Source organism: Arabidopsis lyrata (assembly GCF_000004255.2).
Source record: "Arabidopsis lyrata subsp. lyrata unplaced genomic scaffold ARALYscaffold_1, whole genome shotgun sequence".
Classification (NCBI taxonomy): Eukaryota; Viridiplantae; Streptophyta; class Magnoliopsida; order Brassicales; family Brassicaceae; genus Arabidopsis; species Arabidopsis lyrata.
Genome location: NW_003302555.1, coordinates 14,422,163 through 14,438,200, shown reverse-complemented (window position 1 = coordinate 14,438,200; position 16,038 = coordinate 14,422,163). Strand labels below are relative to the sequence as shown.

General features: G+C 36.8%; 8 protein-coding genes across 9 annotated transcripts in view; 7 read left to right on the top strand and 1 right to left on the bottom strand.

The window, feature by feature from the left end:
• The window catches only part of LOC9329754 (putative pentatricopeptide repeat-containing protein At1g31840), a 3,375-nt gene extending 2,419 nt beyond the window's left edge, over nt 1-956 (bottom strand). The window contains 3 exon segments of the mRNA XM_021010445.1: nt 5-21; nt 24-56; nt 59-956. Coding sequence (XP_020866104.1) covers nt 5-21; nt 24-56; nt 59-311 — 303 coding nt within the window. The 5' untranslated portion in view covers nt 312-956.
• Nucleotides 435-1,308, top strand: LOC110224396. The gene is given in 6 exon segments (XM_021010444.1): nt 435-455; nt 737-792; nt 794-840; nt 843-860; nt 863-943; nt 946-1,308. Coding segments are annotated over 6 exon segments (246 nt in total). The 3' UTR covers nt 969-1,308.
• A 2,926-nt stretch (nt 1,309-4,234) lies between these two features.
• On the top strand, nt 4,235-6,487 carry LOC9329753 (probable polyamine transporter At1g31830). Of its 2 annotated transcripts, none has more exons than XM_002893646.2 (2): nt 4,235-4,513; nt 4,848-6,487. In XM_002893646.2, exon 2 carries the CDS (start codon nt 4,890-4,892, stop codon nt 6,324-6,326), a length of 1,437 nt encoding a protein of 478 aa, XP_002893692.2. In that variant the 5' UTR covers nt 4,235-4,513; nt 4,848-4,889; the 3' UTR covers nt 6,327-6,487. The 2 variants fall into 2 exon arrangements, with proteins under 2 accessions (XP_002893692.2, XP_020867081.1); XM_021011422.1 differs by having other exon boundaries at nt 4,783-6,487.
• Nucleotides 6,488-6,694: 207 nt separating this feature from the next.
• On the top strand, nt 6,695-8,655 carry LOC9329752 (probable polyamine transporter At1g31820). The gene is made up of 2 exons (XM_002893645.2): nt 6,695-6,961; nt 7,070-8,655. Exon 2 carries the CDS (start codon nt 7,088-7,090, stop codon nt 8,531-8,533), a length of 1,446 nt encoding a protein of 481 aa, XP_002893691.1. The 5' UTR covers nt 6,695-6,961; nt 7,070-7,087; the 3' UTR covers nt 8,534-8,655.
• Nucleotides 8,656-8,752: 97 nt separating this feature from the next.
• On the top strand, nt 8,753-10,462 carry LOC9329751 (probable ribosomal protein S11, mitochondrial). The gene is made up of 2 exons (XM_002893644.2): nt 8,753-8,948; nt 9,485-10,462. Exons 1-2 carry the CDS (start codon nt 8,837-8,839, stop codon nt 10,312-10,314), a joined length of 942 nt encoding a protein of 313 aa, XP_002893690.1. The 5' UTR covers nt 8,753-8,836; the 3' UTR covers nt 10,315-10,462.
• On the top strand, nt 10,450-13,565 carry LOC9329750 (inactive FRIGIDA-like protein 2; the record flags this gene model as incomplete). The annotated part of the gene is made up of 4 exons (XM_021010442.1): nt 10,450-12,324; nt 12,888-13,005; nt 13,119-13,181; nt 13,316-13,565. A coding segment is annotated over one exon (954 nt), but the record flags the coding sequence as incomplete, so codon positions are not given.
• Nucleotides 12,225-13,589, top strand: LOC9329749 (acyl-CoA-binding domain-containing protein 6). The gene is made up of 4 exons (XM_021011424.1): nt 12,225-12,324; nt 12,888-13,005; nt 13,119-13,181; nt 13,316-13,589. Exons 1-4 carry the CDS (start codon nt 12,313-12,315, stop codon nt 13,393-13,395), a joined length of 273 nt encoding a protein of 90 aa, XP_020867083.1. The 5' UTR covers nt 12,225-12,312; the 3' UTR covers nt 13,396-13,589.
• A 1,688-nt stretch (nt 13,590-15,277) lies between these two features.
• Nucleotides 15,278-16,038, top strand: part of LOC9327013 (formin-like protein 14) — a 6,332-nt gene continuing 5,571 nt past the window's right edge. Inside the window, 3 exon segments of the mRNA XM_021010441.1 lie at nt 15,278-15,455; nt 15,770-15,848; nt 15,934-16,037. Of these exon segments, the coding sequence (XP_020866100.1) occupies nt 15,776-15,848; nt 15,934-16,037 (177 nt within the window). The 5' untranslated portion in view covers nt 15,278-15,455; nt 15,770-15,775.

Genomic DNA, 16,038 nt, shown 5'->3' with positions numbered 1-16,038 from the left:
GAGCAATGGTATAGAAAGAAGATCCCGTCCAGACATCTCTGCCCATCGAAAGTATCTAGCGCAGAATTGGGTTCTGATTCAAGCGAAAGAAGGACCAGATTCGTCTCGTTTCGTTGCAAATTTGAGCCGTAGACAGAATCTAATAAGTTAAAGTTTCCTTCTTTGATTGCTTTAGAGACACCGGCGGCGAGGGTTTTAGCAGAATCAGACGAAAACCCACGAGAGTTCAGGCAATTCAGCTTCACGAACACAGAGAAAATCGGCGGGAAAATCTTGCGTAATTGTAAAGACGATGAAGAAAAAAGAAACATCTTTCACAGAGTTCCCATTGCCGCGGAAACAGAGCGAATTCGTTCTTTTTCCTTGATTTTTCAAACACGCAAGCCGACATAACTAATGGGCCCTTTAGTGGATCAGCCCAATAGATTTATTTAATGGAAGCGACTCTCTCCATCGTTAAACCCTAATTTTATTATTAGCCGCCGTTGCAAGGACCCGGTTTATCTCAACCCGACCCGACTTATGGGCTTTATTGGTCCGGCCCAATAGTCTGATGAAATACGTTTCTTTATTTAACGGAACCGATTCTCTTCTCTCAAAACCCTAATTCTCTTACTCTTGTTTCCACCGCCGCGCTAAGTAAATCTCCGGCGTCGGAGTTTATGATTCATTTGCTGATATAGATGATTTCTTACATGGGTTTTGCTCAAATTTACATAATATCCTTAGTCGGTAGCAAAGTTTGATTCTTTTTGTTTTATTGGTTCAAATTTCTTGTGTTGTTCTTTGTGAATGGGCTTAAGAGGTTTGTGAAATTGCACTATGTATCGAAGGCTATGTCGATTACAGTGACATAGTCTTTGAGCAAAAGTGCAGAAAGAAAGAGCTGTTAAATCAGCAAGCGGCCAGACAACCGTCGGGATAGATCCACAGGTGAAGCGGATTCTTCCTCTGCTTTCAGCTACTAAATCTATCCTACAGATTTGTGAACATTGTGAATCTCAATTTGAACCATCCAATACTTCAAATTTGTTGTTGTTGTTTATTGCACCTTGTATAGAAGGTCATGCCTCGTTCTGGTGGCATGGCCATTTTCTAGGATGCGTAAAGGAATAGCTGTTAATTCAGTAAGCGGCCAGACAACCGTTGGGATAGATCCACTGTTGTTGCGGTTTTTTCTCTCCGCTCTCAACTACTAAATATATCCCACATTTTCTCTACTTATCAATCCGAATTTTCACTATTGATTGGTTCTGTGGATTTGGTTTTGCGTATATATTCTCTAAACAGACAGAAGACTTGATTTGAGTAATGAATTCACTCTTAAAATTTGACAAGGGTCTCATAAGCCTTTATCCTGTGTTCTGAGACAACTACTAATGCTTGACCAAAGTTTCTCAGTTGGGTATATGGTTGGAGTCTGAACTTGAACTAAAGAAATCCAAGTGGAAGTAAAAGCTGGTTGTTTCAATGGACAAAGTAACCTTTAGGACCTAAACAATACTTTTGAAATTGCTAGCAAGTGTTTCAGAATTTTTGAGCTATCAAGATATCTGAACGGTTGTTAAGTTACATTGGAAACTGGTTGTGAATTTTACACCACTCAAAATTAGTGAACAAATTCCAAATCCTTGTGTTAAATTTCACTTTTGAACCCTAAAAGCAATGTTGTATTGTATGGTGGTGTCCTAGGTAGTCTTGGGCGTTCGGTTATCCCATTGGTTATCGGTTCGGTTTCATTTAGTTTCAGTTTTTTGGTTATAAAATTTAGTATCTATTCGGGTATTTTGAAATTTTGGTTCGGTTCCGGTTATTTTGGTTTTAAAATTTACTATCCATTCGATTATTTTGCTTTGAATATTTTTGGATATTTCTGTTATTTTGGGTATTTTCGTATATTTTAAGATATTTTTTGGTTATTTTCGGGTATTTTTACTATTTTTATAAATCTATACTAGTATTTTTGATTATTTGGTCTATAAATAACTAATATTTTTGAAAATATAATTGTATTTCGGGTATTTTCGATTACCTGAAATATTTCGGTTCGGTGCCGATTCGGTTACGATTATTTCGGTTATAGAATTTAGTATCCATTTGGTTATTTTCAAATTTTTGGTTCGGTTTTGGTTCGGTACATTCGGTTCGATTATTTGCCCAGTCTAGTCCTAGGGGTAGAGGAACAACACCAATCCATCCTGAACTTGGTGGTTAAACTCTACTTGATGATACTCGGAAAAATAGCTCGACGTCAGGATGATGAAAAACTTAACACTTTTCATTCTTATTACTTTTTTGTATTGAAAAAAAAACTGAAAAATGAAATGGTTGTCTTATCCAAAACCGCCAATTATGAAATCTCTTCTAAATCTTCATAAAAAAAGCTCTCACTTCCTTTCGAACCAACTTAATAATATATGGAGTCTTTTGTCGTTTAATTATTCAGGATTTTGTTGTTATTGATTTGTGGCTTTAAAATTGGTTAGAAGCTAAAGAAAATTAGTTGGAACAAAAAGCGACAATACTATATGTACGAATTAGAAGATTCTTTTTTTTTTTCCAGTTGTGAAGATCTAAAACTCTTTTTACCAAAAACCAGCCCTATGTAAATAAATTGTTGGTAGTAAACTAGTTACTTGTAAGATTCTTATTTTAGGCAGTACAAAAAGAAGATATTTGAAGTTTTCTGTTTTGATGGTAAATATTGTCGTACCGTATTACCATGACATACGACAATTGCAACACTGCAACATGGTACAAACCCAATTCAAGGCTAGCCACTACCTACCACAAACATCGATCCGTATATAATTTGGTCACACGTGACTAAATTTTATCATGTATTATTGTCCTGCCCAATTTAAGCAAGGGACCCATGAATTCAAAAACTGATATAAGATCCAAAGCTTGGTGATAGGAGATGGAGTCACGGAAAGCAACAAGCTGGCTTTAACGCTCTCTCTTGTTGTTCAACGGATGGATGCGGAGATATATATGGGATCAAACGAGCTGGCGGTCGCTCTCTCTCGTTGGATCGATTGATGGTTTTGATGGTGTATCGAGGATCGCCACTCAAAGGTGTGACAGCCTTTGTGATGAGATCACGAATCTAGACCTTAATGAATCCCCAAAAAGGACATAGACTCAAACGTTTACTAAGTAAAGGAATCCACCTAACTTAGATAAACAAAAACAAAGCCTAAGCTTTAGAGAAAATTCTCTCTTTTATATTCCAAAAATCTATATCTTTACAATGAATGGAGAAATGAGTTTATATAGACTCAATTTACATCATCAACATAAATGCAAAATAAATCAAATTAATTACATAAATCAATTAAGAATTAATTTTGAGAGATTGTGTCAATCATCTTTAATGGAGATTGGTTTTTTTGTATCTAGACACTTTCTTCATACTCCTTTGAATTTGGGCTTGATATGCATTGAACCATTTGTTGATGGGCCATAAACGTTAACTGTATTTTCAAGATTGTATCAAAAACCAAAAATCTATTTTTTTTGCCTGAAATACTATTTGGCTTGTTCAGTTGATCTGTTTGGTAATTATTTTTCAAAATATGTATATTTGTTTATGGTTTTGAATGGTTGGTTCATATGATGCAGATCATACCATGTGTACTTGCGTACTAATATTTTGATAAGGAAAACGTGGGACTGTAGTATGGAGCTAACAATAGTATGCACTAAGACATACAATGGTACATTGGTATGAAAACTATAACGAACCAACAGTAAATTTACGATGGTATGGAGTTTTATGCTCAAGTGCGTATTAGTATAGAAATTTTTAGTGCGCAATAATTTATATTGGTCCGCACTTGTAAATGGTAAATTAAGTGCGGACTAATCCGACTTTAGTCTGATTCGCAACATACTACAAAACCATTCAAAGTGTAAGAGTGTGATACAGATTTCATATATATTTGTTAGGGTAAACAAACAATTAATATCACATAGTATAGTTTAGTTTTGTACATTTTCATTATGGTTTGAACTTTGAAGCTGAGTTAAATTTCTAAATCATGTATGTTTGGTTTTTTTTCAAATCTAGACAATTTAATTATTAGGAAACTAAAATAAATACTAAAAAAAGAGCATTAGTGAAGAGCTTAGTTCTTTCCTCAACTTCTATCAATTTAGTAAACTAATCAAGACTCTTAATTAGATATTTGTAGTAGTAAAGCACATGCGCAAATTCGAGATCCAGATCCATCTTTATGATCTCACACACATTTGTCATCTCCATTGTTAAAAACATTTCTTCCCAGAAAGCAAGAATCTTTAAAAAGCCACTCAATGACACGAGGCGAAATATCTCTTTTTTCCAATATATAAATAATTGTAATTCATTCTTTTGAAATCTGGGTTTATTCGACAAAAAGGGGTTTGTTTTGTTTTCTTCTTCAAGTATCTCTGAATCGTTTCAAAAGCTTCATTATTCATCAACTTAACTAACGACGGAGATCTCAAGACGACCCTCGACTCTCTCACGGTTCGTGTTTCTTCACCTCTCGTAAAGATTTAAACTTTTGTTATCTTTCATCAATCTCTGTTTTTGAGTGATCTAGTTCTGAAATCTTTAGTCTAAGCTCCTTTTATGTTTCTTTTGGATTCTGTTAATGCTTATTGAAGATACCCATCTGAGAAAAGTAATAAAAAAACTCTCCTTTTTTGCTTTTTTGCTTTCCCAATTATGACGAACCCTAGATTCAAAATTCAGAATCTGTATCAATTTTGAGTAATTTATAAGGATTGTTGCAGATATCAAACTCTTATTGGGATGTGGAGAGTTCTAATCCGTTTAAAATCTGGATGACGTTATGCAGAAGCGGAGAATCATCACTGTGGATCCATCGACGTCTATTGAGATGAGACAGTACAGTAACAATGATGTTCCTTACTCAAGTGTCGGTGATGATGAGGTTCCGTCATCGCCTAAAGCTACCGATAAGATTCGGAAAGTTTCGATGTTGCCACTTGTTTTCCTCATTTTCTATGAAGTCTCAGGAGGTCCTTTTGGTGTAGAGGATAGTGTGAATGCTGCTGGACCATTGTTAGCTCTTTTAGGGTTTGTGATCTTTCCTTTCATTTGGAGTATTCCTGAGGCTTTGATCACTGCGGAGATGGGCACAATGTTTCCCGAGAATGGCGGTTATGTCGTGTGGGTCTCCTCTGCTTTGGGGCCATTTTGGGGGTTTCAGCAAGGTTGGATGAAATGGCTTAGTGGTGTTATTGATAATGCGTTGTATCCTGTTCTGTTTCTTGATTATTTGAAATCTGGAATCCCGGCTCTAGGTAGCGGTTTGCCGAGAGTTGCAGCGATCTTGGTGTTGACTATTTTGTTGACGTATCTGAACTACAGGGGACTAACTATAGTTGGTTGGGTTGCTGTGCTTATGGGAGTTTTCTCGATCCTTCCGTTTGCTGTGATGGGTTTGATTTCGATTCCGCAGCTAGAGCCTTCGAGATGGCTTGTAATGGACTTAGGGAATGTGAACTGGAATTTGTATCTAAACACGCTTTTCTGGAATCTAAACTATTGGGATTCGATCAGCACACTAGCTGGTGAAGTCGAAAACCCAAACCATACGCTTCCAAAGGCTTTGTATTATGGTGTGATCTTAGTTGCTTGTTCTTACATCTTCCCTCTTTTGGCTGGAATCGGGGCAATCCCGCTAGAGCGTGAGAAATGGACAGATGGGTATTTTTCTGACGTGGCCAAAGCTCTCGGTGGAGCATGGTTGAGATGGTGGGTTCAAGCGGCTGCAGCTACATCAAACATGGGAATGTTTCTAGCCGAGATGAGTAGTGACTCTTTTCAGCTTCTCGGAATGGCTGAGCGCGGTATGCTTCCCGAGTTCTTTGCCAAAAGGTCACGTTACGGGACACCTTTACTAGGGATTCTGTTTTCAGCTTCAGGCGTTGTGCTCTTGTCCTGGCTAAGCTTTCAAGAGATTGTAGCTGCAGAGAACTTACTCTACTGCGTTGGAATGATCTTGGAGTTTATAGCATTTGTTAGAATGAGAATGAAACACCCGGCTGCATCAAGACCGTACAAAATACCTATTGGAACCACAGGTTCGATCCTCATGTGTGTCCCTCCAACCATACTGATCTTTGCTGTTGTAGCACTCTCGTCTCTTAAAGTAGCTGCAGTGAGCATTGTGATGATGATCATTGGTTTCGTAATGCATCCTTGTCTGAACCATATGGATCGAAAGAGATGGCTCAAGTTCTCCATCAGTTCTGACTTACCGGACCTTCAGCAGGAGACTCGGGAGTACGAAGAAACTCTAATACGTTAGCAGTGTTCTTTGTTCTTTGCCTCATCTATGTTTAAGTACAGAGCCAAAAAGCTTGAATTTTATGGTCTGTTCAGTGTTCTCTGCTTATTCACAGCTTGTTCTAAAAGTTGTAGTTTTTTCGTAAATACGGTTTTAATAAAATGTGCAATGCTTTTGTATCTTTTCCTTTTTTGGTCATTGCCACTGCTATTGTCGATTTGTGTAAAACAAGGTTTGGGAAATTTGAAGGCTTTGAACAAAAACCTTGGATCAAAGTCTAGTTAACAGTGTCAAATCTTGGATCTTTGGATAAGGTTTCATCGCTAATGATTGGAAAGAGAGAAAAAAACTTCACAAAACCCAAAAAGCATAATCAGGACAAGTATATCCGTGTTTGACCATTCTGTCTCAATAGATCGGAGATTCCATCGCCAGCGTCTCCGTCTGTTTGCTCAACTTGATTATTTTATTAATATTTAGGACTTGTCATTTGATATGGACAATCTCAAAACAGAGAACCACAACTTCTTCAATCCTTTCCAAGATATGACTACTATAACGATATGGGTGTGTTTTCTTTTCTTCTTAAAGCATAGCTCAATCTTTGTTAATCTTCAGACAAAGAAGATCTTCAGACAACAATCGATTCTCTCACGGTTCGTACTTCTTCTACCTCTTGTAAATGTTTAGACTTTCGTATCAAGACTTCAAGAATTTCTCTGATTGTTTTTAAAGTTTTTTTCTTTTTCTTTTTGTTGATTCAGAAGGGAAGAATCATTACCATGAGAGACTATAACATGAATGACTTTGCTTATGGTGCTCTTCACGATGATGATGATGATGGTGTTCCATCCTCTAAAGCAGCAACAAATTCGATACAGAAAGTTTCAATGTTACCACTCGTTTTCCTTATATTCTACGAAGTCTCAGGTGGTCCTTTTGGTGCTGAAGGTAGTGTGAATGCAGCAGGACCATTGTTAGCTCTTTTGGGGTTTGTGATCTTCCCTTTCGTTTGGTGTATCCCTGAGGCACTAATCACTGCAGAGATGAGTACAATGTTCCCAATAAATGGGGGTTTCGTGGTTTGGGTCTCCTCTGCTTTAGGACCCTTTTGGGGGTTTCAAGTAGGTTGGATGAAATGGCTTTGCGGTGTTATCGATAACGCTTTGTATCCTGTTCTCTTCCTTGATTATTTGAAATCCGCTATCCCGGCTTTAGCTACTGGTTTGCCAAGAGTTGCATCGATCTTGATCTTGACTCTATTGCTTACTTACTTAAACTATAGAGGACTAACCATTGTTGGTTGGACTGCTGTGTTTATGGGAGTTTTCTCTATGCTTCCGTTTGCGGTAATGAGTCTCGTTTCGATTCCACAGCTCGAGCCTTCGAGATGGCTTGTGATGGATTTAGGAAATGTCAACTGGAACTTGTATCTCAACACGCTTTTCTGGAATCTAAACTATTGGGATTCGGTTAGTACACTAGCCGGTGAAGTGGCAAACCCGAAGCAAACACTTCCTAAGGCTTTGTCCTACGGTGTTATCTTTGTCGCTCTTGCAAACTTCCTCCCTCTTTTGTCTGGAACCGGGGCTATCCCGCTGAATCGTGAGTTATGGACGGATGGTTATTTAGCTGAAGTTGCTCTAGCTATTGGTGGAGGATGGTTGCGGTTGTGGGTTCAAGCGGCTGCCGCTACATCAAACATGGGAATGTTTTTAGCCGAAATGAGTAGTGATTCGTTTCAGCTACTAGGAATGGCTGAACTCGGTATGCTTCCCGAGATGTTTGCGAAAAGATCTCGTTACGGGACACCTTTATTAGGGATTCTGTTTTCAGCTTCAGGTGTTTTACTCTTGTCTGGATTAAGCTTTCAAGAGATTGTAGCTGCAGAGAATTTGCTTTACTGTGGTGGAATGATTTTGGAGTTGATAGCATTTGTTAGAATGAGGATAAAACATCCGGCTGCATTGAGACCCTATAAGATACCCGTTGGAACCGTTGGTTCGATTTTGATCTGTGTTCCTCCCATTGTACTGATCTGTTTCGTTGTTGTCCTATCTACTCTGAAAGTGGCTTTAGTGAGCTTTGTGATGGTAATATTTGGCTTCTTGATGAAACCTTGTTTGAACCACATTGATCGAAAGAGATGGGTCAAATTCTCAGTCAGTTCTGATTTGGCAGAGTTTCAGAATGAGAATTTGGATTGTGAAGAGTCTTTGTTACGTTAGACTTAGGATTATTTGCAAAGGTAAACAAACTGTATATTTTTTCTGCTTGTTTTGTACTTTTTGTTCAAATTCTTTGTTGTCTGTTTAAAGATCATAAGCACAAGAAGATATTTCTAAAATCATTCAATTTTAGAAATAAATGGGCATATGGGTCAGATAGGCCCATTTAAATTGAGAAGGCCCAATAAGCAGTACAGAATTCATTTGTAGATCTACTGTTTATGTGATCGAGAACGAAGAAAATGCTCACAAATGTTTGAAAGAAAAAAACCCTAAACCTCCAAAATTTGCTTCGAGAAGAAAATGAATGGTGTTTCTCGTTATCTTCGAGCTTCTTCACTTCCGTCGTTGATTCGCAGCTATGGTGGAATCAATTCGGTCTGTCGATTTTCGTCTCAATCTGATGGCTTCTCTGGTTCGTTATTTCCCATTCTTTATCTCTTCCGCTCCGAGCAAGCGAATTTGCTTCAATTTTGAGTAAATGGCTCAGATTAACGAGTTGATTTGGGATCAATCTTTCTGGGTTTTATCTGATTTATGCATTTGTACTATCAAAGTTTTGGATTCGTCAGTTAAGTTATTCACTATCGTCAAGTGATGTTGTTCTCCATGAAAATGTGCAATTTCGTGATTAGGGATTGTTCGATTCGCGTTAGGATTGTAACCTTTACCTAGAAGTACAAAATCGAGGATTGAATCAATTAGACTCGCGTAATCTCAAAGATTAGCTTCTTATGGCTCTTAAACATTTTGCTTTATTCAGAAATTAGGCAATAGTTGCGATTGATAACGAGAAATCTACAAATTCTGAATCTAGAAAACAATTATTTAGTTAGTTTTCCAGATTATGTCGTCCTGTGGAACAGCTTTAGTCTTTAGTTGAAAAATCATCGGAATTATGCGAGGAGGGAATAAAAACGTATATGTATTGATTGATTTTTCTTTGAACAGGAGGGAGATTCAGAGAGCAAGGGCCAGTTCCTGGAGAGTCTGCAAATAATTCAGGCTTACCAAACACGGGAAGATTCGGTTCCCCTTCGGAGCCTAACCCTCCGACTCTGAGAACTTTCGGTGATATGAAAGCAGGCTTGTTAAACAGAGGAGTAAACGGTTTCTCGGCTCCTAATGCTCCTCCTACCTTCAAAAATTCACTGAGATCAAGATTACCTAACTCCCTACCTGATCAGTTCAGTCAGACGAATCCAGGCTTACCAAACACTGGAGGAAGCGGATTCTCTGCTCCTAGTGTATCAAGCTACGAGAATTTCACTCAATCTTCACTTCTCAATGAGAATCCCCGCAGTGGAGGGAAGTCAAGCGACCTGGATTTTGTTAGAGAAGTAATAGAAGATGAAGGAAGGAGAACCTCAGGGATATTCTCTCATTTCCATCGCCCAAACCTCGAAACGAATGCTGACATCATTCACATCAAGATGTTGCGGAACAACACTTTTGTCACGGTTACAGATTCCAAAGGAAACGTCAAATGCAAAGCAACATCCGGTAGTTTACCCGATCTGAAAGGTGGACGGAAGATGACAAATTACACAGCTGATGCAACCGCAGAAAACATTGGGAGAAGAGCTAAGGCTATGGGACTGAAATCTGTGGTTGTTAAGGTTAACGGATTTACACACTTCGGGAAGAAGAAGAAAGCCATTATTGCGTTTAGGGACGGTTTCACCAACTCTAGGTCTGATCAGAATCCGATAGTGTACATCGAGGACACGACTAGGAAAGCTCATAATGGTTGCAGATTACCAAAGAAACGTCGGGTGTGAAAAGAAAACATCGCATGTCCTCTCTTGTTATTCTATGGTCACTATAGACACCATCTCTTTTGGCAAGTTCTCTTTTTTGTTGGTTATGTTTTCTCCTTTAAATCCGAGGAATATCGGGGTATTAAAGGGATTTGATTAATAATCCTAATCTTCGTTTTGTTATTAGAATCTTTGATTGAGATCAATGCGAATCTTACGAATGATTTGAGAGAAAGAGCTAGGACTCTTGCTTATGATTGGAAACCGAATATAGGTAACAAACCATCAGAAGCGTTAGGGTTTTTGCATTTGGTTGCAGCTTTTGAATTGGGGTCTTTGTTTAGTATCGAGGAGCTTTGTGATTACGTTTTCTTGATCTCTAAGTATAAACAAGCAACAACGATCTGTAGGAAGATTGGTTTAGGTAGAAATCGAATCGGACTTCTCGTCCAGAAGTTCTTGGATACTGGGAGATTACTTGTTGCTATCAAATTCATTTATGAGTTTGAGATGACTGGTGAATTTGAACCAGTTTCGATTTTGAAAACTAGTTTGAAGAACTCTAGAGAAGCTGCTAAGAGAGTTTGCGCCGAAGGGAATTACTCTCTCAAGGCACAGAACGAAGCTACTGATAAAGAGCTCAGTGCTTTGAGAGCAGTGATTAAAGTAGTGAAAGAGAAAAACATTGAGTCTGAGTTTTCTGAAGAGAAACTCGAAGAATGCGTTAAGGAGTTGGAGGATCAGAAAGCTCAGAGGAAGCGTGCCACTAAGTTAAACTCACCTGCTAATCCTCAACAACCACAACAGCAAAAGGTCGATAATAAGCGTCCTCGAGTTGCTAATGGTTCAAGTATGGAATATAGTTTGACAGTCCCACCTCTGAGTCAGCAACAACCTCTTTTGCCTAATCCTAGCCAGAGTTTACAAGTGAACCCATATGGTCTCTTGAGCTCAATTTTACCTGGTGTTGCTGTCCCATATGGCAACCCATTGGCACTATATGGCTCGGTTCCAGCTCCAGCTCCTCGACCAGTCTTTTATGAGCAGCAAACTGGTTATGGTGGATATGGGATGCCACCTCAATACCAACTACCTTACTACCCTCAGTAAATTTATTATACGAATGCAAGCGCGATATTGAGAGGATTTCTGGTCGAAGATGTCTATGGTCAATGTGTTTTTGATGTTCTGTAATGAACATCAAGTAAATTTCGAATTTGACATAGATAACACTCGTTATAGTTGCTGTTATTGTGATAATATAAGGGCAAATTGATCCTTTTTTGCCTTGATTGTACAGTTTTATAACCTAACCTTAATATTTTGTTAAGTAGTTTAGTTTCCTTGTGGAGGAATGGTCTTTATGGTTTGATCTTACATTTGTTTTCCTTGATTTGGTTGGTAATCTGCCAAGATTTATTCCTCCCTTTTTTCTTATAATCACCAAGATTCCTTTCTTAATGTGTCTTGATTTAGGACAGTAGAGTTTTTATAGTAAAGATGTTAATGGCTTGATTTGTTGTTGTGAAAAGAAATCAACGTTTCTGAGTATCTAAATTGATATGGTCCAAAGGATATGCCTTTTACCAAATTTTTTTCAACTAACACAGAAACATAATTATTTTTCCACAGTAAATAAAACAGAATTTAAAACAAAAGGATATGCTTATAGTTTATTTTTTCTGATAGAACAGAAAATAGACGAAAATTAAAAGTGTCGTCTCGTTTCAATGGAGAAGGAACATGTTCGATGAGCAATAATAGAAAACACAGAACATGTTCTTTGTTGGAACAGTTGTACCCACATTGATCGGAATAAGCCAATCAACGAGGTGCCTGAATCCACGTATACAGTATCTATCTCTAAAAGATTTATTTTCCTTATAAAGAAAATATTTAATAGTTATGGGCCTGAAGATTATCGCCCCATATATATCTCACGCGTCGTCCTCGTCTTCTCCGTATTACACTGATTTAATTCTCCTACCTATCTCAACTTCCTACGTTTATTCATCATTCATGGGTTTGAAGGTACGTTAAGATCCATATGCACCAAACCGATCTCGGTTTCGGTTTCTTTCTCGGATCTAGTTTTGTTTTGTCTTTCGTAATCGACCGTGTTGAGTTTGTTGTGATCACGAATCCTGATTTCTTCGATTGATTTCTAGATTTTCTGTGTTAGTAGACTTGTTTGATCCAGATTGGGAAAATTGATTTTGTACCATATTTCTAGGACTATATGTTCCTTATTGATATCCTGTTAACGATTAGAAAGAGTTTAGGTAAAGTAAAAAAACAAAAATTCAATTACGAAATTGAAGCTTGTATAGTCAAGAGTGATCACTTTATGGAATTGAATTATACTGATCAAGCTTTTTCTCTGTATGATCTTGTCCATTTACTGTTCTTGTTTGCAGATGGGTAATATACATTTGAATCTGAGTTAGGTTTGGTTTTGTGTTTTTAGTTGAGTTTGATTTGAAGTCTCGTTGCAGTTATTGTATCTTATTGAGAAATTTGAGTAATAATATGTTTGATGGTGTTTTAGTCAATTAAGAATCTTTCTCCTGATTTGTTGATTTATATATCTGCAGGAGGAATTCGAGGAGCACGCTGAGAAAGTGAATACGCTCACCAAGTTGCCATCGAACGAGGATTTGCTCATTCTCTACGGGCTCTACAAGCAAGCCAAGTTTGGGAATGTGGACACCAGTTAATATTTTTGTTTTTCTTTGCATTTTAAGATCCTTTAGTTTTTGCTTCTTGGTTCAATTTTTGCAATGTTGTTGCCAATGTGTTTTTTTTTTTTGTTTATTGATTCAAAGGTCGTCCTGGAATGTTCAGCATGAAGGAGAGAGCCAAGTGGGATGCTTGGAAGGCTGTTGAAGGTAAAAAACAAATTCAAGAAATGAACTTTTTTATCTTAGTGATTTGCGATTCTTGTTCCAAGTTGAAACACTTTTCTTTGCTTTGGGGAGCCATATTTGAACTGTCATTGTCGTCGTTTTGTTTATGATGTCAGGGAAATCATCGGAAGAAGCCATGAATGACTATATCACTAAGGTCAAGCAACTCTTGGAAGATGCTGCTTCCAGTGCTTGAACCTGATGGAATCATATGATTGATCAATCCCTCCTCTGCAGTAACTTTATCTTAAGCAATCAAATAACATAGCATAAGACTTGTTCTTGCTCTTGTGTTTCTATCATATTAAAATCTCTCTACTTTGTGACATGGTTTGATCTCTTAAAAGTGCTTGATATTGGTCTAAACAAAGAATCATGATGCAAATTAAATCCATAGGTTATGTTTGGTCAGTCCGTGATATGATCTTGTTGAATTGAAGATGATGCTCATATTTGGTCCGTATATCTGTCTTTCTCCATGGTTCCCTACAAATTTGAGGGCTATATAACTTGGTAGATAATTTATTGATTGCAGATTACTTAAAAAATATATATATATATATATATATCTTAATTGGATATACCTAAATTCAGTAAATTAAATAATATTGTAGAATAATAATCAATTGTATATTGATCATACTTAGAGCATGTTTACTCATAAACCAAAATGAGTATCATTAACAGTTTTTTATTATTGTTTCATGAGTTGAAACCCAAAATGAGTATCAATAGACTCACCCCAATGATACTTTTCATCCAAATATCAATCCAAAATATATATTTTTATTATTATTCATAGGATGATACCCACAAAAAAATCATGAGTAAACATGCTCTAATATTTATAGCCCAATTCCTTTGTGTTAGTTAGGCCTGAGCATTCGGGTACCCGTTCGGGTTCGGTTCTTTTTTTTTGGGTATCGGGTCTATTCGGGTAGGGGGTCAAGACCCATTCGGGTATTCTAAAAATTCGGTTCGGGTTCGGTTCGGGTTTGGGTCGGTTCGGATATTTTAATAAAAAAAAGCAAAATACCCAAAAATAACCAAAAATACCCAAAATATTTTCGGGTTCGGGTCGGGTTCGGGTTTTTAACTCATATATACCCAAATCTAACCGAAATACCCGATTTCTCGAAAATACATTGGTTACTCTTTACCCAAATATAACCAAAAATATCTAAAAATACTAAAATTACCCAAAAGAAAACTACATCATTAGTTACTTTTTAACCAAATATATCCAAATGTATCCGAATTACTCAAAAATACCTATTATATTCGGATTTATGATTGTAATTTTAGGTATTTCGGGTATTATAAATATAAATATAACTAATATTTTTAGATGTATATTTGTATTCGGGTACATTCGGGTATTGGATTCGGTTCGGGTTCGGTTCGAGTTTTTTTCGGGTAGGAGGTTAGGACCCTTTCGGGTATTTTTAAAAATCGGGTTCGGGTTTGGTTCGGATATTTTTAAAAATCGGGTTCGGGTTCGGTTCAGGTATTTTTCGGGTTTTTCGGTTCGGGTATTCGGTTCTGGGTATTTTGCCCAGGCCTAATGTTAGTGATCGTCTTTAATTGTGTGTTTCATAGAAAAAAATGTATCTCATGCACTACAATGTTTTAAATGACGTTTAGAAATCTATTTCATTTACTATAAAAAAATTTTCAAATGTTTTTTTTTCAAATGTTATTTTCTTAGTTAAATAATTTCTATTGCTTATGTTTCTAATTTTTTTTGTTAAAAAAGGGATCTTTCTATTTTTTTTTTTTTTTGGACAAACAGGGATCTTTCTATTTAAACCAAATTAATATATCCTAACGTCCATCAAATGTACATTACAATTGTCACAAATGCATGAACAAACTTGGCATATATTCGACAACCCAAAACAAAATAAATATATTAAAAATATTTATATTATAATATTATCATAATTGTAAATTCGTAATTCACAAAATATATCAGAAAATTTAACAATTTGAATATTTTTATTCGATTGATCAGTACTCTAATTTATAGAAGAAACATATTAAAATATATTGAAAGAACTGGGAAATTTTTTAAATAAACCGAAAAAGCGATCCGTCTGGTTTTTGTCTGTCCCTTATTTCAAAATTTGAAAACCAAACGTTCCCGATTTTCATCCTTTTGTGTTCTCCACCGGAGCCTTTACGCCGCAATACCGCCGCCTTCGCCGCTTCAGCTGCATCGGTGAATGTAAATAGCCGTCGTCTTATTCTAATAAGGTAAGTCATCATCATCTTCATATTTTTCGTCTTCTTCTTCTTCTTCTCGTATAAACCCTAATTTCGAAGGGTTCTATGCAGTCACAGTGTTTCCAAATCCTCGAAAACCATCCAATTTACCTCCAATTTGATTGCAATTTCTGGGAATTTTCCCCATTTTGTTTGATTCGATTTAGCTTTTGACTTTGATAAACCACACGAAATCGATTAAGTATGTTAAGACTTTGTTTTCTTTGTGCATTTGGTGTTTCGATTATTCTTATAGCTTCGATTTAGCTGATTACATCGAATGGCTCGTTTTTTTGTTGTCTCAGGTTGCAATGTCTTTGTTAAGTAGGTTCTTTTACAAGAGACCACCAGATGGATTACTTGAATTTGCTGATAGAGTTTATGGTAATCATCACCATTCCTTTTCTTAATCATGAATTAGTGATTAACAATTTAGTTTAATAGTCATCTAACAGTGTAATTTCGACAGTTTTTGATTCATGTTTTTGCACGGAGGTGTTGGCGGATAGCTTGTACCAAATCTTCTTGCATGAAGTTATCAATGATTTACACGAGGAATTCCCGGAATCGTCTT

Bases quoted from the DNA above. Each gene is read 5' to 3' on its own strand.
- LOC9329753 (XM_021011422.1), top strand. From the start codon at position 4,842: ATGCAGAAGCGGAGAATCATCACTGTGGATCCATCGACGTCTATTGAG.
- LOC9329752 (XM_002893645.2), top strand. From the start codon at position 7,088: ATGAGAGACTATAACATGAATGACTTTGCTTATGGTGCTCTTCACGAT.
- LOC9329751 (XM_002893644.2), top strand. From the start codon at position 8,837: ATGAATGGTGTTTCTCGTTATCTTCGAGCTTCTTCACTTCCGTCGTTG. The intron at 8,949-9,484 runs GTTCGTTATTTC...TTCTTTGAACAG, and splicing joins TCAATCTGATGGCTTCTCTG to GAGGGAGATTCAGAGAGCAA.
- LOC9329749 (XM_021011424.1), top strand. The intron at 13,006-13,118 runs GTTAATATTTTT...ATTGATTCAAAG, and splicing joins GTTTGGGAATGTGGACACCA to GTCGTCCTGGAATGTTCAGC. The intron at 13,182-13,315 runs GTAAAAAACAAA...TTATGATGTCAG, and splicing joins TGCTTGGAAGGCTGTTGAAG to GGAAATCATCGGAAGAAGCC.